Source organism: Micrasema longulum, unplaced genomic scaffold, assembly GCF_059751315.1.
Source record: "Micrasema longulum isolate JH-2025_06_02 unplaced genomic scaffold, ASM5975131v1 h1tg000136l, whole genome shotgun sequence".
NCBI lineage: Eukaryota > Metazoa > Arthropoda > Insecta > Trichoptera > Brachycentridae > Micrasema > Micrasema longulum.
Window position 1 is genome coordinate 202,791 of NW_028277342.1, and position 27,841 is coordinate 230,631.

General features: G+C 31.8%; 2 protein-coding genes and 1 pseudogene across 3 annotated transcripts in view; 2 read left to right on the top strand and 1 right to left on the bottom strand.

The window, feature by feature from the left end:
- Positions 1-27,841, bottom strand: part of pyd (zonula occludens-like protein polychaetoid) — a 197,193-nt gene that overhangs the window by 92,233 nt on the left and 77,119 nt on the right. Inside the window, 1 exon segment of the mRNA XM_088242416.1 lies at positions 20,110-20,269. Within this exon segment, the coding sequence (XP_088098542.1) occupies positions 20,110-20,269 (160 nt within the window).
- On the top strand, positions 2,110-5,164 carry LOC148284259 (thioredoxin domain-containing protein 12 pseudogene; annotated as a pseudogene). Its single transcript, XR_015825358.1, has 2 exons — positions 2,110-2,453; positions 5,020-5,164. The product of XR_015825358.1 is annotated as a thioredoxin domain-containing protein 12 pseudogene (transcript).
- LOC148284260 (thioredoxin domain-containing protein 12-like) lies at positions 14,780-18,190 on the top strand. The gene is made up of 2 exons (XM_088242407.1): positions 14,780-15,229; positions 17,419-18,190. Exons 1-2 carry the CDS (start codon positions 14,910-14,912, stop codon positions 17,567-17,569), a joined length of 471 nt encoding a protein of 156 aa, XP_088098533.1. The 5' UTR covers positions 14,780-14,909; the 3' UTR covers positions 17,570-18,190.

A 27,841-nucleotide genomic window follows, 5' to 3' on the forward strand; every position in this document is an offset into this window, starting at 1 on the left:
TCTTTTTGCAAACGTCAAACTCCGGTCTTCTCACCAACAGAGGGGTGTACTTATGTATTGAATTTAATATTATTTTAGTATTACTAAAAATCCAGTAAAAATAAATACATAGATAGAAATAATGAGGAATTTAAGGAAAGAATCTGATTGAGATCCACAAAAAATAAATGCTATTTGTAAACATTTTATACACAAAAAACAAACTTTTTTATACACAAAAAAACAAAATCTTTCCATTTTTTTGTCAACGCATTCTCCTCGAATGCAACCCTGGTAGATCGGCGAATAAAACATTTATGCTCTGTACTTGTTTTTTACGCATTATATTGAAGATTTTAATATCTACAAGCACGCACAGCGCAAAGATCTATATTTCTATGAAAACAGCACGTAAATCGGTTAAGCCGTTTAGAAGGAGTTCATTTACATCACACGTACAGAGGAATTATGCACATAAAGATACAATTTATAACATATAAGGGCAGGCATATTGGCTTAAGGCAATTTCTGCAAGACATATTGAATCTTACGATTTTATACAAAATTAAAACAAAGATAACAAAATAAAAAATATAAAAATTAACACTACACTATGAAGACAGGAGAGGGGATGGGAAGGAAAGAAGAAGGATAAAGGAACAACTTAAATATTTAGATAGTGACAATTTAATCTTGACTTAAATGTAAATAAAGAAAAGGCGCCTCTAACATTAGTGGGTAATTTATTCCACAATCAAGCAGCTACTACTGTGAAAGAGGCAAGAAAATTAGAGCGATGAAAGAGTATTTAAAAAGTTCTCTCGTTACTAGAACGAAAGGATAGTCCGTGTTGTGATATAGGTTGGAAGAGCTCTCTCAGATAAACAGGCGAAGTGGGATTATTAAAAATATTGTGAAGAAGTGATGTGAATGTTTCTTCTTTGCCTGATACTGAGCCAGTATAGTTGCGTGCGATATTCGGTTATGTGGTCGAATTTGCGAAGATCAAAGATATAACGTATACAAACATTCTGCAATCGTTCCAACTTACCAAGTAATTCAGAGGTAGCATCTGGATAACATACATCTGCATAGTCAAGGAATGGAAGAAGTAAGCTCTGGACTAATGTTTGCTTAACATTAATTGGCAAGAAATTCTGTAATCTTTTAAATGAGTGCAAACTGCTATAAAGTTTACGACTAACTTCGTTAACCTGATCGTGCCACCCTAAATGCTTATGAGTGATTATACCTATGTTTTTGACTGAAGCCATGAATGGAATTTCAGTACCATCTATTTTGAAAAGAGGTAGTATAGAAAAATTCACTTTTGAATACATTTTTTTACTACTACAGTAAAGTACAAATTGGGTTTTTGTTGGATTTATGAGAAGTCCGTGTTTTTTTGTCCATGAAGAGATATGCTCGAGTGCAAGTGACATTACTTTATGTGTTTCAAGAATGTCAACGGGTTGGAAATGAATATACAATTGCAAATCATCGGTATTTAAATGGTTCTATATCCCTGTTGTAATTTGTTAATCATAATGACTCCTTAGGGGGTGATATCCAGTCTTTTGTCTACAAACATTTTGAAAAACCCAAAATATTGTAATAAAACCAACTGGTCAACAATGAAGTTTAAAAGTGATAAAATCGATTTTAAAGGTTGTTTAAATTGCAATATTTATTTGTTCCTGAACTGACACCTGAAGCGTAGAACTGATTATCTTACTTTCATATGACTGAAATGCGTTGCGTTTGGTTTACCAATACAGTGCCCTAAGCACCATTGGGTGCGGAAAGTGAGAATGATGATTGATTTATTCTCAAGCATTTTTTATGTCGACATTTTGCAATGAATGAGGTAACATGATTTGCGATAAAGTAAATTGTGTGTTGATCCTGACCCTCTTGATTTTTTTTTTCGGTGAAAAAAAATACAATAAAAATTAAAATAGCCAGAAGAATTCATGCTGTGGTATATTATTGGTATTTAAATGTAAAATAAAATCATGTGTGGAATTAATGTCTTTTACGCCACACAGTGCACGAAAAGCGATTAAATTTCTGGCATAAAAAAACATCGTGATGCGCGTCAAACGCATTTGCCAACAGAGGCTCGGTTTGTCAACAGAACAGAAAAAATAAACGACGATGCAGTACAGGATCATAATTTTGGCGATTATTTATAATCTCGTTACTTGTGTTCGCGATTTTTCTAATGGATTTGGGACGAAATACGACTGGGCCCCGAATCTCACCGCCGCACTGAAACTGGGTAAAGATTCTGGGAAGCCTGTGATGGTGATAATCCACAAGTCCTGGTGCCCGAGGTGCCTGGACCTAGCACCGAACTTCGCCGAGTCTGAGGAGCTGTTGGAACTCAGCCGGCACTTTGTGATGGTGAACTGTTTGGACAAGCAGGAACCAAAAGGCGTCGTATACTCACCCGATGGTCACTACATCCCAAGGTATAAGATTTAAATACTTCTGTTTCTTTGCAGAATCTGATATTGAAATATGGTCAGTATACAATTGGATTACCAGATCGTCGTTCGTGTTCGTAGAACAACTGCGGATGTGCGAAAAATGCAATTTTTTTTATTTTTAATATTTGATCTTGTAAATATTCCAGGCTTGAAAAATACATATATATATATAACCCAAGTATCGATGGGTACACTTTTTCACTTATTGAGTTATGACATGACATAAAGTGTCAAAAAATAACTAAATCACTTTTATGTTGTTGAAGAAAATCAAATATGTAATTCTGTATTTTTGTCGCGGAGAATGTTTATGGTGTGATGTCCGCCCACTGCCCGGTGTCCTGTGTCGCACGTCGTGGCTTCTGTTGGACTTGCGGCTGGTCATGGTTTAATAGTCCGTTCTTCACCGAGGGTCAACAAACCATGATGAAGTAACCGACACTAGTTTATTAAGACCATATAAACACCACTCACTGCGGAAGGCAATTGAGTGGAAAAACAGACCACAAACATCACTGTAGTCATCGAAAAAATGCGAATATTTGTTGAATAGACACTGAAGTTTCAAATATTTCTTTAGATTAATTTATTAAAACCCCATAGTGCGTTTGCCGAATGTACGAGCATTATGCACATTTTTTAAAAACGTGTTTTATAACGATGAATTTAAGAAGGATCGTAAAGTTAATAATAATTATCGATGATAATAAGTACAGTAAAACAGAAAGACGGGATTTTTTTAAAATACAAAAGAATATCGTTGTTAAAAAGGCAGAGAAAGGTAGTATTGAATTTTTTGCTTATTTTTATATGTTTGAAATTAATAAAGTAAAGACCATGGGCAAACAAAAGAAGTGTTGGAAGGCCACAGAAAAGATGGGTCGACGAAATTGCCTCTATTGCCGGTAAAACGTGGATGATGAAAGCGGGTGATAGGAAGGAATGGAGACGTTTGGAAGAGGCCGCCATCCAGCAGTGGAGAAAATAAGGCTGCAGAAGAAGAAGATATACTTGAAATAACAATTATTTTATTTTATTTTATTCGAATAAACGACGCTTTGTCTTTTACATGTAAAGAGAAAAACACATTGTATAAAAAACATCACTGTAGTCATCAGAAAAATGCAAATATTTTAAATATTCTATGTTTCAAAAAATACATATATTTATATATATATATATAACCCAAGTATCGATGGGTACACTTTTTTACTTATTGAGTTATGACATGACATCAAGTGTCAAAAAAATAATTAAACTACTTTTATGTTGTTGTTGAAGAAAATCACACGCGTCGTTGTTCTACGATCATGACGAGATATAAAAAAATGTTTAATACTTTTATACTCGTATTACATGGTCAGAAAAGGTACAAGATCTTGTGCAAAATTTGACCCATTGTGTCGTGTAATACACAAATTGGGTGAAATCTGTGGCCAAATTCAAAAAATTAGAACACGTTTTATTTACAACAAACATTTGAACTAAGATCTGGGCGCGCATTCCACGCCTGTGATACTGTTAACTGTCAACTTCAACTGTCGACGTGTAGTTGTTGTTGCTTGTGGTAATTTATTTATCCTCTGTCTTATTTGTTTCTATGCACTTTTTCACGCTTGCCATTTCTGGAAATACTGATTTTTTTAAGGTTATCCATGTTATTTTAGAAGTTTGATATTGATTGCAGACAAGATACGCTTTAAAAATCCAAAAAATATCACTATAAAAATCTAAGAAAATCAATTTTTTAAAACGGTTTTTAACACAATATTTCAAAACATTCAACGTAAATTAAATGGTTTTATTGTTATTTTTATATTATTTAAACTGAATATATATTAAAATAAATGTAAAATAACTTTTTTTTTAACCATTTATTTTTAACTTTTCTACAGACCAGTTTCAAAGCTACGCAAGCTTCTTTATCAAGGTATATAGGTAGGTAATAGGTATAAGTGAATTCTATTTTATTTTAACAGTGATTACTAAATATTACATCAAAACATATCGAGCTAATAAGTTAAGTATTTTTGTCATGTTGTTGTAAATATGGGAAGTGTAAAGTGAGATGGATGCGATCATTAAAACTAGACAGGATTGGACTAAAGAAAATTGGTTATTTATTATTTTTTTCTTATTATGAATCGATGTAATATTTAGTAGTCACTGTTAAAATAAAATAAAATAGAATTCATTGGTTAATTATACCTTGATAAAGAAGCTCATGTAGTTTTAAAATCGGTCGGTAGAAAAAATAAAAAATAAGTGGTAAAAACCAAAGGTGTTTTATATTTATTTTATTACAATGAATAACAACAAAGTTAGTGCTTCAAATGTAAATTGTATATTTATGTACATGTATTATTAAATAAATTAACAAAACTTTTAAATATTGACAAATGAAATTAAGCTACAAAAACAAAAGAGAAATCTGTAAAATGCTGCAAGAATAAATGTTGTCAAAAAAAAACCCTTAAGCCTGTGATTCGTTTTGAACGGTACAGTAAAATGAAGTGTGACTAAAATTAATTGATTGTCTTATTTTTAGAATCATTTTTACTGGAGGAGATGAAAAGCCATTGTATTGTGTCAATAAGAAGGGACATTCTAAATTCAAGTACTATTTCTACAGGACCAGTCATATTATTAACTGCATGCACGAGGTACTGAATAAAACTACGAAAATACATTAAAAAACAAAATGAAATTACGGAAGCAGTTGTTTTAATCAAATAAAGTAGATATCCCTTACACATTTTTGTTGTCAGATAAATAATAACGAAATGAATTCCGTGGCAACCATTGACATATTAACACACATACCCTGAGCCTTCAAAAATAGTGAAAAACTCATGCTTAAACGCTCAGTCATGCCCAACGCGTATTTAGTCGTTCTTCGAGCCAGGCGTGACGTTTAGAATCGAAACCAAAATGCCTGCTTGGGTCATGAAAGCGTGTAAAAACAAAAACCTTTCGGAACATTGTAAAAAGGATTGTGTAACTTTTAATGTAAAATGAATGAGTGATTAACAAAGCTTAGAATAATTAATATTCAAATATATTATTTTTTGTAAACGTCAAATTACGCCTAGCGGCGCAATTGCGAAGCTCTTCATACTTTCAGGAATGCACTGGTAAGAATACGCTTTTCAAATATAATAAAAGCGAGTTAATATTATTTTCTAATTTCCCAAAATACAGTGAAAAAAAATGAACGGGTCGAAATTAAAAGGAATTTAAGGAATGAATCTGATTGGGATTCACCAAAAACGAATGTTGATTGTTGACGTTAAAATACAAACTTTTTTTTACCTAAAATGAATATCGTCCAATTGTTGGTAGCATATGCATGATCGTTGAATGCAGCCCTGGTATAAAAAAACCCAGTAACTATGAGTACGTTTTCGTGTCAGTACTTTTAAAATATTTTGCTCTATAGGGCGCGTCTATGCGCGCGTAATAATATGTCAATGGTGGCAACACAATTTTTACTGTAAATAACTAATATATATTTTTATGCGATTATAATAAAAGAATTATTAAATTAATTTAAACGGATTTATTTATTTTCCTTTCCGTATAATTTTGGAATTATTTTGAATTTTTTCGCCCTGCAACTAGGGCTTCCAGAATCGACACAAAATTGAGTCGATTCTGGAAGCTTCTCGGGACCAAGTCTCGATATTTCGAGACTTTTCGAGACTATTCGATACTAACGATAATTCAGATAGTAAAATAGTGCATGTAGTAAATAAATCACATCATGGCATACATTTAATGAGTTATATTTTTAATGAATACCAATCAACAATCCCTATATCACCAAACATAGATCACAATAGCCTAACAAAATAACAGAAAATAATAATAGAAAAACTCCTTAAATCAACTATTTATGGGTGAAGTTGGCAAGCAACCAGCAGCCATCATGCTTCAGACTATTTCATTAGCACAGAAAGTATGTGCAGCTTCAGCATACATTCAAGCTCTGATCTGGTCAAATGAAAAAAATACAGTTTTGACCTGGCAAGTATGTATCTTGCCTTGGATTCTTAGTGTTACCTGCGCTTGCACTGAGATTATAAACTTTCACCCTCATTTTCGTTATTATATATGTATTATATTATATAATATGATATCGTGAACTGAAGTACTCTCTTATGATAGAGAGAATCCAAAAGAAGTTTCTGAGATATCTCTACATGAGAGAGTGCGTATTATCCTTGGCTCTACCCGACCGAGTTTCTCCAGGGTATGCTTGGCTACAACAGTTTAGAGACTAGAAGGAATGTGTATTTGATTACACATTTTTATCTATTGTTGCGCTGTGTGGTCGATAATCCTGAGATTATGATGAGCATTGGTTAGTATATAATTCATTTTTACAGTTTTTAAAATTTCAATTTTCTTATATTTACTAAAACTAAAATCCCACTAAGCTCCTTTCTGTAGCTTGGAGATTTCTATTTATACTAACCTATATAATGTTATATAAATTTACAAAAAAACGATGAATTTACAAATATAATTAACAGCCGGAAAGATCAGTAATTTACATTCTATACAAATAATGATAATATTTTTATTTTTTTGAGTACAAGAAAATATATGAAAAATTAAAATATTTACACATAAACTACTATCCAAATATAAACTTTTGATCGAGTAGCCAATCTCTCATTTTGCTCTTGTTACATTGTGTGTTAAATTTAAGTTCTTTCGGCAATAAATTAAAAATGCTAGGTACTAAATAATTGAGAGTTGTATTGCCATACTTATAACATACTTTTTGTACTACTCGGTGATACATAAAAAGGAAGAAGAGATAAGGTTTTGATCAAAAGATTTTTTCTCCCGTTTCCTTTACCAGCTACAGGAGGTTAGCTTATTATTTGTGAGGTTGACGATTATTTTAATTAGAGTGTTTGCATTTTATTGTAGGTTTTACTGTAAATAAAAAGGTAGTACGCATAACAATAATGAGCATATAGTTAGCAGATAAAAAAATCGTAAAACTATATTTTTACTTTAAATCGTAAAAAAATATTGCATATGAAGTTGAAATTATCAGATACTCACGATTCGTTATAGAAGCTATACATAAAAAATAGAATTATAGGAGCACATAGTAGGCATATATCGCACCCTAGCGATGATAATGGCACAAGTCGAAAATTGCTGTTTTTACGTTAAGTATGCAGAAATGTTCCTGAATATTATATTATCCAATCTACATAATTATATTTATTACACTATTTTATAGTATAAACAGAAAGAGGATCCAGGAAAAAATAGAAAATTGGGATTGACTTAATTTATCTTCAATTTTATCTACAAAGTAAAATTAAGTTTTCCGTATGAAATATGAAACATGTTTACCTTTTTTTTCTAAACATGTTCATTTGCAGGTTACCGATGAAGATACTTAGACTGTTCATATAAACAAACAGATTTTTGTATCTAACTATCGATGTTAGTTTATATCTTTTTTTGCTACTTTCACATATGATGATTATGATAAAATTATAAATAAAGTTATCAATGAAACTTCTTGTTTTAGTTTTACTTTGTATTATTTTGACCAACAACGTTTTTCATTAAATAATACATATATTAGTTAATATACCAGAGAAGAAGAATGAAAATTATAAAAAAGAAATAAACATTATAAAAATAATAGCTTTCAATAACGGTTTTGAAAAAAACTTATTGACAAATTATTAATTAAAAAACAAAAAAGAAATTTAGTCAAAACAACAGGTAATGGTTTATTACCAATAGATAATAAAAATAAATTAAATTATTGGGTAAAATTAAATTATATACGTAACACAAGTGACAAAATTAAAAAAATATTTAATAAAAATAAAATAAATGTAGCTATGTATAATAAAAAAAACAACTTGACAATATCTTGTTCATAATAAAGATAAGATCTCAAACTTAGATAAGAATGGAGTGTAAAGTTTAAAGTGCAATGATTGAAAAGGTACATATATAGGTCAAAGTGGTAGATCAGTGAAAACAAGACTCAAATAACATATTGCCTCCTATATATTAAAAAATGACAAATCTAATTTTGCAACACACTTAAACTCGCTTAACCATACTTTTGACAGCGAAAACAATATTCAATTACTACATTTTGAAAACAAAGGGAAAAAATAGATAAATTAGAAATCAATAGAATTAAACTTAATGCAGTGATAATTAACCAGCAATTGGAATTATCGAACTCTCCTTTACTCAAACCTTTAATTTAATATATAACTACGCTCCGTTTGATTTGATTATTTACTACTAAAATAATATAATCAACATAAAATTAACTATCAAAATGAATTATGAAAATAAATGCATTATCTAATTATGTATCTTAAAATATTTCGTCACGCATCTATAGGTATGTAAACTTCCTTGTCAAAACCAAACGGTATTTAAACAAATAATAAAAGCTTAATCCCAATTTTGGTCCAAAAACTCCCAAAAATGAACTGTTTAGCAAACTAGTTGTTTCCTGTTAAAATACTTATTTGATCTTGTCTCCAAAATATGTTAAGAATAGTATAAAAGCTGTAAACGTTGTAAACAATTCACCAGTCTTGAAGATGCCTACATAGGCGAAACCGCTTGTTGGTCAAAATAATAAAAAGTAAAATTAAACCAAGAAGTTTCATTGATAATTTTATTGATAATTTTATCATAATCATTAACGATGGAGTTTTATCAAGAAATATCAACAAAAAACATCAATACTTTCACAAATGTTTTTTCCTCTAATAATATTATTTAACTTGAAAAAAAAATTGATAACCTTAGCATGTGATAAAACATGGAAACTGCACTGGTCCATAAGAGATAACTCTAATTTTGGATACTATAAAACTATGTAATTGTACTGTATTTTTCCTGAATAAAAGAGAATAAAAAAATACTTTCTCGATATGTACCGATTACCGATGAAGATAGCGTTCGCAATCGCGGCGAAGAGAAGATACATTTTTCACGTGAAGAGATAGCTCATTCCAAAGCCTGGCATTTACAGAATAGGCAATGATCAGAAAAGGTAATGAAGTTCTCAACAAAAATTGAACCAAGTAATTGTATTGACACAATTATTGATAAGGATTACAAAAGTCCCTAACGGTGGAAATACCCAGTATTTTACGGAAAACTAAATTATTGTCTTGTTTCCAAAGACATGTGTATTTACTTTCCATAGCCGCTGTTATATCAAATCACGCTAAGCGTTACTCATTTTAGTAGAAATTTATTGAAGTCACCTAGAAAAAGTACACAAATAATGGCTTCACACCATCAACGAACCATATTTGCAGACTAACCAACGCAAAACATATATTTTTACAGCCCGCATTCATCACAACAAATAATAAATATTACACTAAATAAATACAGATGGTTAAACATGTTGAACCGTAACGTTAAAAACGGTGCGCGTTGATATTGTATTTTTATACATTTTTAAATATTAAATATCTAAAATACACTTATCTTATCTATACATTTTCAGGAATAAAGAAAGGATTCTCAATATAATCCACGTAAAAACGAAAATGTTCAATATCCTCGCAATAAGGAATGCAGGTATATTGTTGGTAACAATAATATATCTACAGTCGTCTGCATACCCACTACCCACGTAGTTTGGTAAGTCATTCTAGATTTGTCTCTCCTAGTAAACAGTCGCTCTCTAACCACAGTATAATAAGTATTTATAATAAACCACAGTCAACTACAATAAGTCTTATTACTGATCTTCATATACCACCATAGGGTCTAACAACTGGCGACGAGGATGGGACTTTGCCCTAGGGTATCCTCCTGTGGTCTGGCTGCTTCCTGCTGCCCTCCGGTCCCGTTAGCTTCCGTCAGCAATCGTCCACTGTCTGGCCGCTTCTGCCTGCCGCTAACCCGGATGTCCCGCGCCTTCTGGTTTCCACGACGTAGACGCGATGGATTGCTCCGACAATCCTTTCCAAGGCCCCATAGTTCCAGATCTCGCCTCCTGGCGTTGTTGGTTTTCTGCCCTCTCAAGGTGATGAATCCTGCCGATTCTTCTCCGCTGATTCTTGATGATGGTCTCCTGGTTCCCTTAAAAAATCTTCGAGATCTTGTCGTTTGCCTCGCAAGCGACAATACTACAGCCGACCCTCTTCTCCAATAATCCTTGAAGATGATTATTTTGGTCTTTCCACGCTTTCCAATACCGAAATTATCCTCGTCGCCAGTTGTTAGACCCTATGTTGGTATATGAAGATCAGTAATAAGACTTATCGTAGTTGACTGTGGTTTATTATAAATACTTATTAAACTGTGGTTAACCTGGATCACTGTGTTTTTCAGATGTTGTCTGAACATGGTGAGTTTAGGTCAAAATTATATGACCTCGCACTAGTAAGAGATCCTGAATGTATTTGCGGGGAGCCCCGTCAGACGGCTGAACATATCCTATGGCATTGCCCGATTTTAGATACTGAAAGGGAAAACATGCTGAACGGCTTGACAGAGGTGACGAGGCCGATGTGGAATCCAAGCTTTTCGACTAATCCAACTAACGTTAAAGCATTTTTTTCATTTTGTGAGCGAATGGGTGGAAAAATGGGAGGAACTGGGTAAAGGCCTACCATGAGTACTAAATCAGTTTAAGATAAAAGGATACATACTTGGGTACTAGCATCGGTTGTCTGAACTGAACTCTTGTCCGTCTGTGTTGTTCTTGTCCCATAGAAGGGAAGTGGTAAATTACAAATCTAAATAGTAGACTAACTAAAGAGAACCAAGCGCCGACCATGCTCTAGAACCCGTTTCGTCTGCTCTAAGACCTGAGAGGTTGTTAGGACGATTAGGGTCTTTGCATAGGATTGTTTCTACTGTTGGTATTAGGATAATGGTTTTTGCGAGGAATTCAGTACTATGACGAGAAATAATTTCGCCTGAGTTCGATAGGGATCATGTTAGGATCTGTGTTAGCATTTTGCCAGTAGTTTCTTGATAATTTGATGTTCCTCTGTGATTTGGTATAGATACGCATTGTTTTTCTTCTGATGCTTGAGTGCATGTTGTATAGGGCAAATTATTCGAATGTTTCCTATATGTATTTGGGTTTTGTGTTAAACGGTCTCAATTTGGAATTAAAATTGTATTCCTTCACTGTCATACTGGGAAATTAGAAAAAGGTGATTGTGCTGACCATGTGTATTTGATTTATCACAAATTGATAATACTGCCGTTTGATTGTAAAGAAATATTACATTTTCGCTTAGTTAGTTTTTAAAAAATTGATATTGATATGCGAAACTGAAGAAAGACACAAGACTTTATAAACAGTTTCGGGAAAGGGGTGGATGCTTTCATTGTATACTGTAGTTAGAGAGCGACCGTTTACTAGGAGAGACTTTAGAGAGAATCTAGAATGACTTGCCAAGTTACGTGGGTATGCAGACGACTGTAGATATATTATTGTTACCAATAATATACCTACATTCCTTACACTCGCCAAACTGATCCTATATGTATGCATTTTTTTATAGTAATAAGCCTATAGTATATAATATATATATATATATATATATATATATATATATATATATATACACCTGGGTGGGCTCTAGTGATAACCCTCACTTGGTAAGGGTTATCACTAGAGCTTTTATCACTCTAAGTTTTTAAATAAATTAAAATTAAAAAACGACAAAAAACAACAAAAAAACTAAATTGATGCTTCTTAACAACTTGCATACTTTAAAACAAAAAATAATACGTTATTTTGTAAATAAACTACTAAAAAAATATTTGAAAAAATGTCAGTAGCGATTAAGCGATATTCGCTCTAGTTTTCGCAATTAGAGAAAAAAAAATGAAATTAATTTACAATTAACAAATTACAAGAGAGATGGAGAACGATTTAGAGAAGGGAACATAGAAGTCTAGGCATTTACAGGGCTGTTGCAATTCGTTAATCTTAATGACTCCCTGGGGGGTGAAATCCAGTATTTTCTCTACGAACATTTGGACAAACTCAAAATATCGTAATTTACATTTGGTAACATACTCACTAACTCATTATGGCTTTTTAGGCTATGCCCGGTTAAGCCATAATACTTTACAAGGAAAAAAAATATAGTGACTTAAAATAAATAATAATGACATATTATATTTACATTCAAATTCGAATTTAGGTAATAATAATTTAATTATACTCCTTGCTATATTGTACATTTCTTGATAAAGTAGAAAAACTTTCGATGCCAAAAATAATAGTGTTTCACTTATGTATTTAGAAAATTTATGTTGTTTGTAAAATGAGGAAGTTTATGCAATATTTCGAATACTTTTTTGTTTCCTTATTTATTTACAAAAATACTATAGTAAATACAATACTCACCGACCTTTTAATCAATAAAAATGATGGCTAGTAAAATATTAAAACGTGCAATGCGTAAATTGAATTTGTATTTCAGTTTGCTGAGTTTGATTTTTTTAAACAATTCGTCGAGGAAATGTTTATAAAAACATGCAAAAAAAAATTGCCACGTCAACAAAAGTGCGTACAGTCTTAATAAAGAACGACGATAAAGTAAGAAATAAATTGTTACATCAGCATCATATGAAGAGAAGTGATTGTAAAACTATTTTGAAATGCAAACAGCGTGTAAAAATACTTAAAAAGTCCCACAAGAAAAATAAAGGGTTTTAGAACACGCGTGAACCGCGCAGAGTTGAGATGTTTGTTCAGATTTCAGGGTCTACCTATGTTTATATTTGTTTTTTTAAGAAACCAAAAATAAGATGAAAAAATTCAAACAAGTTAATACATTTCTTCACACGAGCTGGTTTAAAAAAATATATATATTTGCGTACGGTGTACGATATATTATAATGAATAGAATAGGAATATTAAGAATATATTCATACTTATAAATTTTAAAAATAATCAGTTGTTATGTATTTTAAAGGAATAAATAAAATCACTTTGTTTTATAAACCACTTATTTATTATCACAACCGACTATAGTCCTTAAAATATAGCTTGATGAGAGTGACAGCTGTCAAACTAATTTCATTAGTGATGAGAAATTACTGATCACTGATCAAATCGATTTAATCAGTTATTTTATGCAATCGTGAAACTCTGTTTTCGAAAATTGATATAAAAAACGCAAAACCAAGCTTATATTATTAGTGTGTTTAGCACAATTATTCACCAAAAAATGAGACATTTTTACTTTTTTCATGAACAACATCAAATGAATTATTTTTTTATTTGATCAATTTGTCCCATCTCTAACATTTTTGCAAAATGATGTAACCTTGTAAGAACGTCGTTAATAATTAGGTTTATTTTAGTTTTAAAGCTGATTTTATATATTAATGTTAATTTATGTTTTAAGCATTGCATTAAAAAAATAAATTAACACGCCAGATACAAATGATTTTTCGTGACAACTCCTTTGACGTTACTACAAAGTTATGTCGTCACTTTTTCTGACTACTGTAATTTTAATCATGTTACATTTTAAGGACATAGTTTCAGCAACTCACGTTGCCCTCTTCAGGGTTATATAATGACTTTAGTATAATATAACCCTGAAGAGAGCAACGTGAGTTGCCGAAACTAGTCGGTTGTGATAATAAATAAGTGGTTCATAAAACAAAGTGATTTCATTTATTCCTTTAAAATATAACAATGAACCACAAAGTTAGTGCTACAAACATCTAAAATATAGTTGTGATGTATATTATGTCAACCGTGAGAATCCACCTATCTTCAAGACACATGAAATGATGTTTTGAAATAAGTCATTCTTAAAAAAAAGAGAGAGATAAATAATAAAAGGATGAACCATTTGATCTGATTGGACAGTTAAAAGTAATTGAATTATGCCCGCCTAGAAGGGTATACGGATTTAGTTTTTATTTACGTTCATGTAATAATTTTTATTTGTAGTATTCCTTAATTATATGCATGCTTCCACTTTCTATTACATATTTTGTTGTATCCCAACTCAACACAGGGCTCTTGGCCTCATAAAGTTAGCGGTACGTTATTATAATTTTTTTAATTTTAAAATATTTATTACGCTACTAATAAGTACAAAAAATTCTTTTTTTTACTCGACAGTATTTCATAGACCCTTATTCATTTGAAGGAGTCAGATTGACACCTGACAAGAAAATTATGTAACAAAAAAATTCTTAGAAAACATACACCGGCAAAAAAGTTTGAGAAACCCTGTCTTTGTTATTTACACAAAAAAATATTTTGTAACATACACTTATAAAAAGTAATGAATCAACTAAATGTATAACAGTTGTATTTACTAAAATATGCCAATAATATAATAAATATCAGCTTATCAAGTATTTTTGCTTCAGTTTACATCAACGTGTCGTTAAAACCGGGACCAAAAAGTCTAAATGTCTAAATTTGGGTTATTTTTCGTTCTGGTGGGTTTGCTTGGTCTGGTATGGGCTAGCGATAAGGGGAATGGCTTGGGGGAGATGTACGACTGGTATGATAACCTCGACGAAGGTCTCCAGGTCAGCAGATTGACGGGAAAACCAGCCCTGCTTGTTATCCACCAGTCCTGGTGTCCAAGATGTAGAGAGCTGAAGCCCAAGTTCGCCGCCTCGAGAGAGATCCTGGCCTTAAGTGGACGCTTCATCATGATCAATTGTATGGATGATGCCGAACCAAAAGGTGAAGAGTACGCACCAGATGGCGGATATTATCAAAGGTAAATTAATTCATTTTATTTTTATTTATTTGGGATTAAACAACAAATTTTACATAAAATGCAAACGGAATATAAGATTAATAGAAACTCAAATAAAATTGTAAAAAAAGTATTTACAAGTTATTAATTAATTACATTATGCCTCATATAATATATTTGATTTGGATTCTTGTTCTCTGGGGTACAAGATATTCTAAAGAACTTGTAAGTAGAGGGCAATCTATGACGCTGTTCACAAGTTTAAATAAGAATAATTGATCTCCAATTTCTCCCCCGGAGTTTCAATCACATTTAACATACAATCAAATTAGTATTTTATTCATGTAAATTTAATTGCACTCCAAATGAAATTAAAACTCCGTATCAGAGAAAAGGTAGAAATCAGACTCTCATTTATTAAAAAGGCAAAGTCACTAAATTTAATTTTATATAAGGCAGTAAAAAAAATTATGATTGGGAAAAACATTAATGAAGAAAGAAAAAAAAATCAATCAGAAGATTAAGAAATATGTGTTAAACAACTTATAAATTATAAATGAAATATATGTATATTGTTATTATTAGACCACACATAAGAATATGTTTATGTGTGTCATATTTCAAGATTTAAAATAAAATAAATAATGATTAAAATACATTTTTCTACAATCTTCATAAAAATAAGATCATATTATTCAAAGTTTCTCTTTATTATCTTTCTCAATGTTGAGCGACGTGGTCTGATGGGATGTCAATCATTTGAATAAATCCTTAGCATGTGGTGACGAAGTACATTGTTTATCTTTAATTAAAAAAGTTAAAATTAAATTTATATCTTTATGTAATCTGTTTGTAAAGCGCCTTTGAGGTATTATATTACTAAATGGCGATATATAAGTTAATAATAGGCGTATGAGACATCTCCATTCCCCCCGTATCCTGGGCCAAATTAAGGCTAGTATTTAATGAGAACCCTGTAAGTTCCTAGATTTGGGCGGTCGCTCTTGTAAGAGATAGTCCTATTGCTCGGTTACCTTCAACTCTTCCTATTATTAACAGGCTTTAGAGCAGTGTTTCCCAGCCTTCCTTATGCCATGCCCCACCGTAGTCTTTTCAAAAGTCAGATGCCCCACCGGCATCTTTTTCAATAAAACAGCAGGTACATTTTCAAATCATATTGTAATATGTTTGTAAACGTATGAATCCCTAATGAAATTAAATAAAACCTATTCTAATACATATATTATAACTGTAATTATTACAAAAAACAAATTGAAATTTTTTAGATAATTATTGAAATTGTAACGGGTTTCATTATATTGTAAGTACTAATTAGCGTATATTTCAATTTTGTACATCTCAGGCATTTTTCGTATGACCAATGAGTATTCCCCTTTATATGCGGAATACCGACGTGTCTCATCTCTGAAGCGTGGTGCCCCACCTCTGAGGCGTTATGCCCCACCGGTGAGGCGTACGCCCCACCGTGGGAAACACTGTTTAAGAGAGTCCTTGTTCTGTCTTATAAAATATCAAAAACAGGAAAAAATATTTTTTTTGTATGCTGTGGAATCTTTTGGTTATTTGTAGTTCTTGGAGGATGGAGATGTTCGTGCATCTTGCAGTGCACATGCAAAGTTACGTTTTGGATATTTTTATTCTTGTAGATGGGGGGTCATTGCTTAATAAGCTCCTTAATAAGATGTCACTGCGACGCGTGTAGATTTATTGTGACGAGACCCATAAGTTAGTTCTCACCCTCCAAGCCTGGGTCTTTAAAGAGCCGCTGAGTGGAGGGCGAGTGTTCTCATTCTGCTAAATCAGAAAAGTGCATAAAGTTAAAAAATGCTTCTATTCCATGCATGGTGCGAAATATTGTTCACCCTTAAAATTGTATCCAAAATTGATATTTTATGTTAGTGGTGGAGCGAATCATATGTATAAATAAATATTATGCCATTTCTAGAACTTAAAGATAAATGGAGTAAATGTGGATTTTGACTGTTTTTCTAGAATATTTTACATATAAAAAGGAAGAATGAATTCATCGGACAGAAATTATTTAATATAAATGCCAAACAGTTTTGGAAAACATTTTTTCTATCGTTACAGTGTTATCGATTATATTACCGATATTACGGTTGATTAACATCACAAAAGTTAGTTCAACAGGTACCTAGTCAAATTGAAATGTTTTTTCTTTTTTATAGAATACTGTTTATATCACCAACCAGAGGAGTTCTGAGGAACATAATAAACGAGGACGGACATGAAGACTATCGGCACTATTACACAGAAGCAAACCAAATAGTAAAATCAATGAGAAATGTCTTAGCGATGCGGCAGCGAAGGAGGCGATAAATTGACTTAGTTTTACTTCTGAACAAATTAGCAAATACTAAGAAAACTCAAAACCTTAATTCTGGTCTGTGCAAAAGTCGGCATAACCCTTGATTTATGTATGTCGAGATGCACCATAATGTTTGTCAGTCAATGCGTCAGTTGTCATATTATTAATAATAATGAATTTGAAAAGTACTGTATACAGGACCGATCCCATTTTATTTTTAAAGGAATAATTATAATAATAATAATCATGGTTTATTAACAAAAATTACAATTTCTTCATCTACTACATACATACTTAGGTAATAATGATACAAACATTGTTTTAAAACAACAACACAACTAGATACGAAGACTCTTATTCCTTTCATAAAATGTAGAAGCATTTCTCATTTGTATTTTGTTTCATAAATTGACAAATTTAATCAATACAACAGGTTATTTTTTTTATTAATCCGTTGCCAAAAAAAAACTATGTTCAAAATTAATTTATTTACTTTAGTTTCTCCAAGTTTACATAAAAAACTCTGTTCCCAATTAGATATTTTTAACACATAATGAACACTTCAATAAAAAACTTTTTTAAATACGTTAATATGAGATGTTTATTAGTGTATAATAAATTTATGTACATTTTTTTCTCTTTTATTATTTATCACAAGTGGATTCAGAATTGGTCAATTATGCTCTTAACATCCTCATTCTTCTTGCAGTGCTATTATTTTTTATTTGTGAAAATTTTTATCTGGATTTGTACTACTTTTTCAACTTATTTATTTACATAATTTCTGTGGTTTATCCCAATAAACAAATGTTATAATATTTAAATATTATTGTTTTAAATTAAATAAATAAAAATGTTTTTACAAAACTAGTCAAAATGTTTAATTTTCTAAGTTCGAAAGCATGCACTGCAGATTGTGTGTGGGTGATAAAGAGGTTGTTATTGTTATAAAATAGTTATGGATTTGATCAATAGATGGCTCTAACAGTACAAATGTATATAATTATAATCCCTCCGAAATTCAATATAAAACTAATACACCTCATACACAAACTTCATTAATATTTTTAAAATTCTGATGCTTGTGACTATGTTGATTTAGTCCATTTTATAATGTCTTAAAAATGAAGTTTGTAACTAATGTTTTAAAATAATTTATTGATTTATTAATTTCATTAATTTAATGAAAAAGCAGTAAACTAAAAATTTAAGCATAAAGTTTATGTACTAAAATGTGAATTAAAATTTATTCAACCTTTCAAATTTCACACATTCTGTAACAAAATATATCAAAATTAAAACAATAATTTATTATTTCATGCTACATTTGTACTGCATATTATTAACTTAAGCTTTACTTGCCACATAAGGCTGGATATTTCATGATGTTAGGGAAAACAGGTTTTAAAAATTCTGCGCAATCTTCATCTCAGTGAGTATGTTTTGGATTTATCCTGGATTTTACCAACTGACTTCTTGTTGGGAATGCTAGGATACTAATCTTAGGAAAGAAGTGGGACGTTCGATGAAGCGTCATAAATAAAGAGATTGACCACTGTCACAAGAAGAAAAACCTCATACTTAGGTCTCATTTTTCCCAATGAGAATTATGCCCTTCTCCAACTTATTGTGGTAGGAAAGATACAGAGCAGGCGGAGTATGAGAGAGAAAGCGCATCATGGCACAAAAGTCTTAGACAATGGTTCGGTGTGAATGGCCCAGGATCGAGATGAGTTCAGGGTGATGGTTGCCAACTTCCGGAAGAAGCAACAAAGGATGTAAAAAAAGAAAGGAAATTCATTTGACCGATCGCTTTCAGATGATTGGTGGTTGCATACATAATTCAGATAACAATCAAAATATTTTCATAAAAATAAGAAGATTACAATAGTTGGGCCATGTACACAGAATGAATGATAATCGTGCCACCAATAATATTTTTTATACCACTCCGGAAAGCAGAAGAAGCGAAGGCAGAGCAAAATTAAGGTGGCTGGATAATGTGGAAAGTGACATGAGAGCAATTGGCCTGATGAACTGGAGAAGAGCCACAGGGTGCGGGGAGAAATAGAGACAGATTCTGGAGGAGGCCAGGGCACGCAACGGGCTGTACCGCCATCGATGATAATGAATCATAATATTTGGCTGATTTTTGTGTAAAAATACCTCAAGCGCTTTTTGTACTGAAACTTACATTCTAACGAAGCTAACAATCACTACATATTAATCTTTTTAATTTTAAAATAGAGAGTACGAAGTAGAGGGATTTCAGTCGATTCCGATTGATTAAGGTCTATTTGTCTCTGATAATTATCTTCGACGGAGACAGGATAGGTTGTTTAATCAAGCATTATGCAGAACCAACATGCTCATGGTTATTGATGTAGACATATTTTATGACAGTGAGACATCCCTCAGGAGGACACTATCAAAACTTTAATGTCATCCTATTTTATAACAATCTTTTTTGATTAAATAAAATGAAAATAAAAAAATAAATAATATAAAATATGACTTCCTACGTTTTCAAATATAACCATGCAATACTTACATCATCATCCTCTACAACTGGCTCGGTGTAAAGCTCGATGGTGTGATTAAGCGGAATGGGTATTGTTTCCGGAGACATGGAACATCTTCGGGATCTATCGAGTGGAGTAGTGGAACCACCGCGACTCAGTGAACGTCTGCAGCCTGGAGATGAACTTTCTCTGAAAACAAAAAATAAACAAAATAATCAAACTGATAATTAACAAGTTTTAGTATTTGATTATTAGTTATTTTTATCAAAAACAAAATTTCAAAGGTTAATCTTAAAATAAATAAAGATATTATTTAAAGAAATCTCAACACATAAAGATTTTAAGGAGGGGTTTTGGGTGTCGAAGCATATTATACAAAACGGTTTTAGCTGCTTTCAGAGGGCTGGGTTGTAAATGCATACATTCATGTATCAGGTGGTGGTTTATTTTAAAAACAAAATTACAAAGGTTACTGTGATAGATAAATAAATAATTATAGGTATGAAAAGAGATAACATGCAATCTCTTAGACGGATATCAATGTAAGACACTTATGACAGGGTTATAATGATGAAATCAGGCGAGAGTAAAAATCTGAGACAGGTATAATTGGTAAAACTAAAAAAGGATCACTTAGGTGGTTAAATCATGCAGAACGAATAGATGACAAAAGAATGGTAAACAATATATTTATATATATAGCAAAATTGCATGATAATGTAGAACGAGGACGACAAAGGAATATGTGAAATGATCAGATAAACCAAACACTTAATCTGATCATTTCAAAAGCAGACACAACCGAAGGGCATGTATGACAAGATCTATGTACGTAGAAAAAGCTAGGAATGTATGTCAGGATAGACATGTGTGGCAGTCCACCCTCTCTGTCCACCCCATACAGGGATATGGCGGGATGATAGTAGAAATAGTGTGGAGGACAAATAAAGTTATCAATTAAATAAATATTAACAGATAAGTTTTTAAGAAGGGGTTTTTGGTGTCAAAGCATACAAAATAGCATTGGCTGCTTTCAGAGGGTTGTAAATGCATAAAATATATTATTTATTTTAAAAACAAAATTACATAGTAACAGATAAACAAGTCACTATGAAAATTAAAACAGATAAAGATGTTAAGCAAAGGATATGAAAGTCAAGATATTTGACAGGACTTATGTTATGTCATTACATTTATATTACCTTTACTAAAACTTCCTAGTCTCTTTTTTTTATATATTTATAATACTGTGGTAAATACAAAATATGAGTGGTTGTAAATATCTACTAGAACACACTGAAAATATTTTCTTAGAGAACATAGTGGGTGACATTACTCTTTCTTAACACAGACTTCAACGCTTCTTTGCCACTCAAGTCTCTACGGTCTTAAAGGATGATTTTATATGGAATTTTTTTGTTTTCATTTTCCTTACCTTAGTTTTGTCAAGTTCGCAGCTACAAGGCATCGGCAGGAGTTTAGGGGTAAAAAATATCCCAACTGAGGCGCAGGAGGCACCCCACAAGGAGGAGAATGCTCCCGAAAATCTCTGTACACATTACGCTCCATGTAATTCATACCGAAGAACATTAGTTTGTAAAAAAACACCAGGAAAAATCGTAAATCACACACCATAGAAGGCGATCACACACAAAATAATGATAACACAATTTATTGTTCGTTCAAATTTCTATTGAAAGGAAAAAAATGTTTTGAAACTGAATTGAAATAAAAACACTGGTTATTATGAAACACTATTATATTAAATGAAGATTAAATGAATATTGACATTAATTAGATGCATTTATAAGTTTTATCCATTCAACCTGCTCACTATCACGCGGATGAACTGAAAAAAGGGTACACTTAGAGGTTTGCTTTCGACCTAATAAAGCTAAGCCAAAATCAAGTGAGGGTTATCACTAGAGCCTGGTCAGGGAACTGCATCTAACAGCCCTAACACCTAGCTGGACTAAACCTTTCTGAAATTTCAATATGTATTAACCAGAGAATGTTAAAGAGTTAGCTCCCTGCCTAATAGCCCGAGACTTGATGGATCTGGGCTTGGAGAGGAAGATTTAGCAAAATGATAACACTCGCTCTCTACACCGTAGCCAGGCTCTTTATAGACCTGGGCTTGGAGGGTGAGAACTTATTCACGGGGACCCGTAACACTAGATCTTCACAGGTCGCAGTGACGTCAGAAGCTTATATAGTACTGACCCTGACTTAAAAAAAAAGGAAAGTTTAATCCGTGGTTTACAAACAAACCATCATGCCATTTCCCCATAGGCTGAGAGAGTACAGCGCTATATCGCTCGGTCTTTGCATACAGATCTCGCTTCCTTTTTTTTCATACATCTTTTCATGCACGGGCGACGATTATACTGAAATTTGATGTGTCCATCTTCAAGTATTTATTGAATTTGCTAATGTCACGTCTTTCTCAGTCTTCCTCTTTTTCTTAAATCATTAACTTTCGCTGCGTAAATACTTTTAGCCGTTCTTTCACTGTCTATTTGCTGTACAGACCTTGACATTTGCGTACCTATTATAGTTTTACCATACATTTGACTGAGAGAGCGCATTTTGAAAGCATTTAAACTACTTTCATTCTTGTTTTTCCAATTCCATATGTTTCTTCCATTCACAAGGACCGGCACTATATTTTATACACAAATAAAACAGTTTTGATTCATGATTTTATGATTTGATTTATAATTTTTTTGAGACCACACGAGGCCAGAAGGCTAAATTACAGTGGTAAATTGCATAGAACAACCAGGCTTAAGAAAAATCACATTACATTTTTGTGTTCTCACCGGGACTCGAACACGGAACCTTTCGTGTGCAAATCTTATCCAGTACACCATGGAGGCCGCCTAATATTGATAGTGCAATAACATTTCATCGCTTCTGATGTAGACGTACAAGGCTCTATTGTGGTTTAAGTCAATTGATAAAAACATGTTTTTAAAATTATACGAACATTATGTTATAGAAATTAAAATATAGAGCAAGGATATTTACATATACACAGTATTAAATACTATCTTTTTTAGGGATACGAGGAACAAAAAGATCACTAGATTTCAATTGTAATCACGGAATAACTATCTTTCAAAATTATAGACACATTTTGAATGAAGTATTGATAGATGTGATATAACGTTTGAAGCAAAATAACAAATTGCCTCAATTCTAATTAGTATTTTATAAGTAATGTTATGGTAATTATGCTAATGTACGTCTGTAAAGTGACAAACTCAAAGTCAGACTAGAAACCCAAGTAAAATATTGATAGATAAGATGGCGCTCTGTAAACTTATGATACTGTTGATGTGATAATGATTTTAGCAAATGTCTTATCAAAAAAAGTTTAGTTAAGAAAACAAACTTTATAGATACAAACAATCAGATTGTGCAAGCATATAATCAATATGTTTGTAAAAATTGTTCCTTTATTTAACTGCATTCTTTTGTAATATTATATAAATGTTGATAAACTTCGGGTATACAAAAATATATACTCAAAAACTTGGAATCAAAAAATAAATGGAAAAACCAACTGAGCAATATTTTATTTATTGACATGTAATTTTTGACCAATTATGTTTACCTTAATATTATATTCTGCAGCTTTGCAAAATATTATGCAGAAAATAAATTCAATTATACAAATAGCAACCATATGGCGGCCTCCGTGGTGTAGTGGTCAAGACGCTTGACTCACACACGGAAGGTTCCGGGTTCGATTCCCGGTGAGAACTCAATTTTTTTTAAAGCGATTTTTTCAGGCCTGGGTGTTCTGTGATGTAATTCACTACTGTAATTGGGCCTCCTAGTCTGTTGTGGTGCAAAAAAAAGTAATATTTTTAAATGGAAGATTATTTTGTAAATTAAAGATTTATTATAGATTTAGGTCTCTTAGTATATATTGTTTCCTCACCATTTTGCGAAAACTCACTTGGTCAAAAATAATAATAATTTTTTTTTTTTATGGAGAGTTCTTAGTCACATTTGCATTAACAGTAGAAGCTATAAATAAAACTTTTTTTCATTTGTCAAATAATGGCGACTAAATGGACATACACCCCCGGTAACATAAATAGCCGAATGACTAATTAAATACAAAAAATCCCGTAATTAATTAAACCTAGGTTTGAGTCATGGGTTATCACTTCTAGGAACAATTAATATCTACTTATGAACCTGAAAAGCCCTAAATTTCTTCAGTTATACACCTGATTTGGCATTGACTAGTCGTTTTCTTGAAGTGTCTCTATTTTATTAAAGCATAATGTTTACGAGACTTAAACTTTCGTTAGAAAAAAAATCAGTTATTGTTGCGTTATCAAAAAAAATATTTTTCTAATTGTGTTATAGCAAGGCAAACAGTGCAATGAACAACTGTGAGGAGATTTCTGAAAAAAATCAAAGAAAGTGGGCACAGGATTAAAACGCTGCACTTCAAAACGTGATCGTGTTCTAAAAAAAATATCATTAAGAAATCGGTTCGCATCAGCTCCAGAACTAAGAGCACGACTACAGGAAACCACTGGGGCCAGTGTTAGTGTACGCACAGTCACAAATAGACTACTAGAATTTGGATTACGGGCCAGAAGACCTGCAAAAAATCTGTTTTCAATCAGAAAATGAAAAAAAACCGCTTGGAATGGGCGAAGGAAAAAAAATGGGCAGATAATGATTGGGAAAGAGTTGTGTTTTCTGATGAATCAAAATTTAACTTGGTTGGTCCAGACGATTTGCAGACGGTTCGCCGCCGAGCTGGAGAACGATATAGTGACAAATGTCTTGCACCCACAGTTAAATATTCGCCTTATACCATGGTGTGGAGATGCATCACAAAATTAAATGTTGGTAATTTAATAATTATAAAAAGGTCGGTGAATGCTGAAAAATATAATGAAATTATTTTAGAGGGTGTCGGGCCAACAATTGGGAACTGAAGAAATTGATGACCCTGTATTGTGTGTGCAATTTTTTTTAATGCGTATTGATGGTTTAGCTTATTGCATTTAACATTTTTGAGACTAATTTTGGTGTTTTTCTTAATTAAGTAACGCAGCTCAAAGAATCACTGGGAATTAATAACCTTTCATGGCTAGGAAATAGCCCAGATTTGAACATAATAGAAAATCTATGGGCCGTAATGGGAAAAAAAATTAGGAAGAAATCTCCGAAAACGGTGCACGAGTTAAAAATGTAATAGAGCAAGTATAGTATGAAGAAATTCCCGCAGAATTTTCGAGTAAGCTGTACAAATCCATGTCAAGACGAATAAATAGCGTAATAAAGGCCAAAGACGGTCATATACAAAATACTAATGTTGTTCTAATTAAATAATAAATATTTTTTAAATGTGCTTTAGGGTGTTTTATTTGCTAAATAAATGTTTTTAAAATTCTATATTTTAGTCCGAAGCATAACAATTAAATAAGTTTTTTAATCATTATTTTAATGACTTTTGTCTCGAATAGAAAAACTCTCAAAACTTTTTTTGAATGTCAAAATAAGTGTTTCATTGATGTAAAGTACCGTAAAACGGGGTTAAATTGCACCATCAAGGGTAACATTGCATCAAAAAAAAAAAGTTTTTAGAGACACCTGTTGTCATTGCTACTAACAATAACCCATTGTTTCTCCAAATATTCAATGGATGTCACTTTTCACTCTTACCTAAGGTTATTTTCCATTCAATATGGTACTTTAGTACTGAGCGATTAGCGGTCTGGGTAGGTTGTGCAGTTTTTATGAATAATTTCTATAGGTAATTCTTATCACATCTTCAACACTGTGTATCATTCTAAGGTGAGTAAAGTGGTTTCGTATGTTGAATTTTGTCATGTATTTGATAATACCAGTATTTCTTACTAAATTTACCAAAAAATATTAATATTTCCATGTCCATAGGAATCTATTAAGATACTGAAGGAAAAAAAAAGTGATGCAATGTCACCCCGCCCTAGGGCTTACTTTGCATCATTTTTCAAAAAATTATAGCTTGTATATGAAACTACAAAATATACTTATAACCACAAAAAAGTAAAGGAAATATATTATATAACCATGACATTTATTGTCAAAAACACTACTCATCTCCTCGATGAAAAAAATCATTATAGCTGAAAGTTATTAAAAAGTGATGCAATTTAACCCCGTTTTACGGTATACATATAGATATACGTATAAGCATAAAATTGGAAAATGTGTTAGAATGGAACGGAAAAAATAAATAAATATCTACGTTCTATTTTTACGGGTTCGGCTATTTATGTTGCCGGGGGTGTATATTATCTTTGGCACGCAAAAAATAAAAATCCCCGAATCAATCACTCTCTAGTCTAGGGAATAGAGAAGATTCAGAATACCACTCCTGGTGCAGCAAATGTATGTAATATTAGTAGGAACTTCTGTAATACAATATTTCAGAAATAAATCATAATTATTGTGGTCAATAAATCACACGAGACAGTAAGCAAAGACCGGCTGACATTAATACCTAACAGCTAACAAATACCATCACGCTGTCATCTTGTCACAAGGTATAATGTTAATGTTCAGAACACCATTGTAGTATCACAATAACTATTCATACTATATCTTTTACGGTCCATAAAAGACGAGACTCTTTTGGAAACTCAACTCCGTAATTTTTTGGAGTACATATTTGCTTGTCAGATCTTAAAACAGCGACAAAGAACCTCTGAGAAGGGAAGACTAAGCATGTGACTTATCATTATTATTATTATTATTATTGATAACTTACATAGCGACATTTTTGTAATATAATAAATACATCAAGGGCGCATTGCAAAGTGGCTATGAATATTGACTTTAAATTAATTTCTAATTGAAATAAAAGACGAGTGATACTTTATAATCAACAAATTTGAAATATCCAGTGACCGGTTTCATCGCTTTTGCGACATCTTCGAGACTGGTATATTTATTATGAAATTCAAATCTCACTGGATATTCCAAATGTGTGGATTAATGTATCACTCGTCTTTTGTTTCTGTATTAAATTACAATGAACTTCCATCAAGAATTTTCACTTACAAACTTAAATGTTTAAAACTTTTTAGGAAAAAACTATTTATTTTGTCATAATATGCTACGGATTTATTGAAATGATTCAGAGTACAATATTAAAAAAAAAAATAATGTTGAATTATCTGTCAATTTTAAACATAGTTAACTGCATTTTTGTTTAGATAAACTGGTATAAACTGCTCTATAGATTCAGATGGAATTTTTTTGATGTTCCAAATGCATCTCTAATTATGTTTAGTGCGTCATTTTCTCAATATTGAGAATGTATTGATTCAAAATGAGATCATTGTATTAATTTAAAGGTGTGTTCTAATTTGCATCTATCTTGGCGTATATTGAGATCACTAGAAATACAGTTAGATTACAATGAGACGGTAAGAATTATTCAACATTCATTGTTATTGATAAACATTTCAGCAGCAAAGGACAACAGCATTGAAAACAAATATTTCAGACTGGCTTTTATAACCTGGCATAGGCTCGTTAAAGTGATTTATTTTTACACTGTGTAATATTCACCCCTCCGCCTCCGCCTACGTTAAAACATCTGCTTATCTATTTTTTTTAGTTTAAAGTTAATTCAGAAAAAAATACATATACCTATTTATCGTACACGTAAAATAGATTTTTAAAAATCCATAGTTGTGGGGTATTGTTATAATGGGTAGTGACGTCTTATAATAA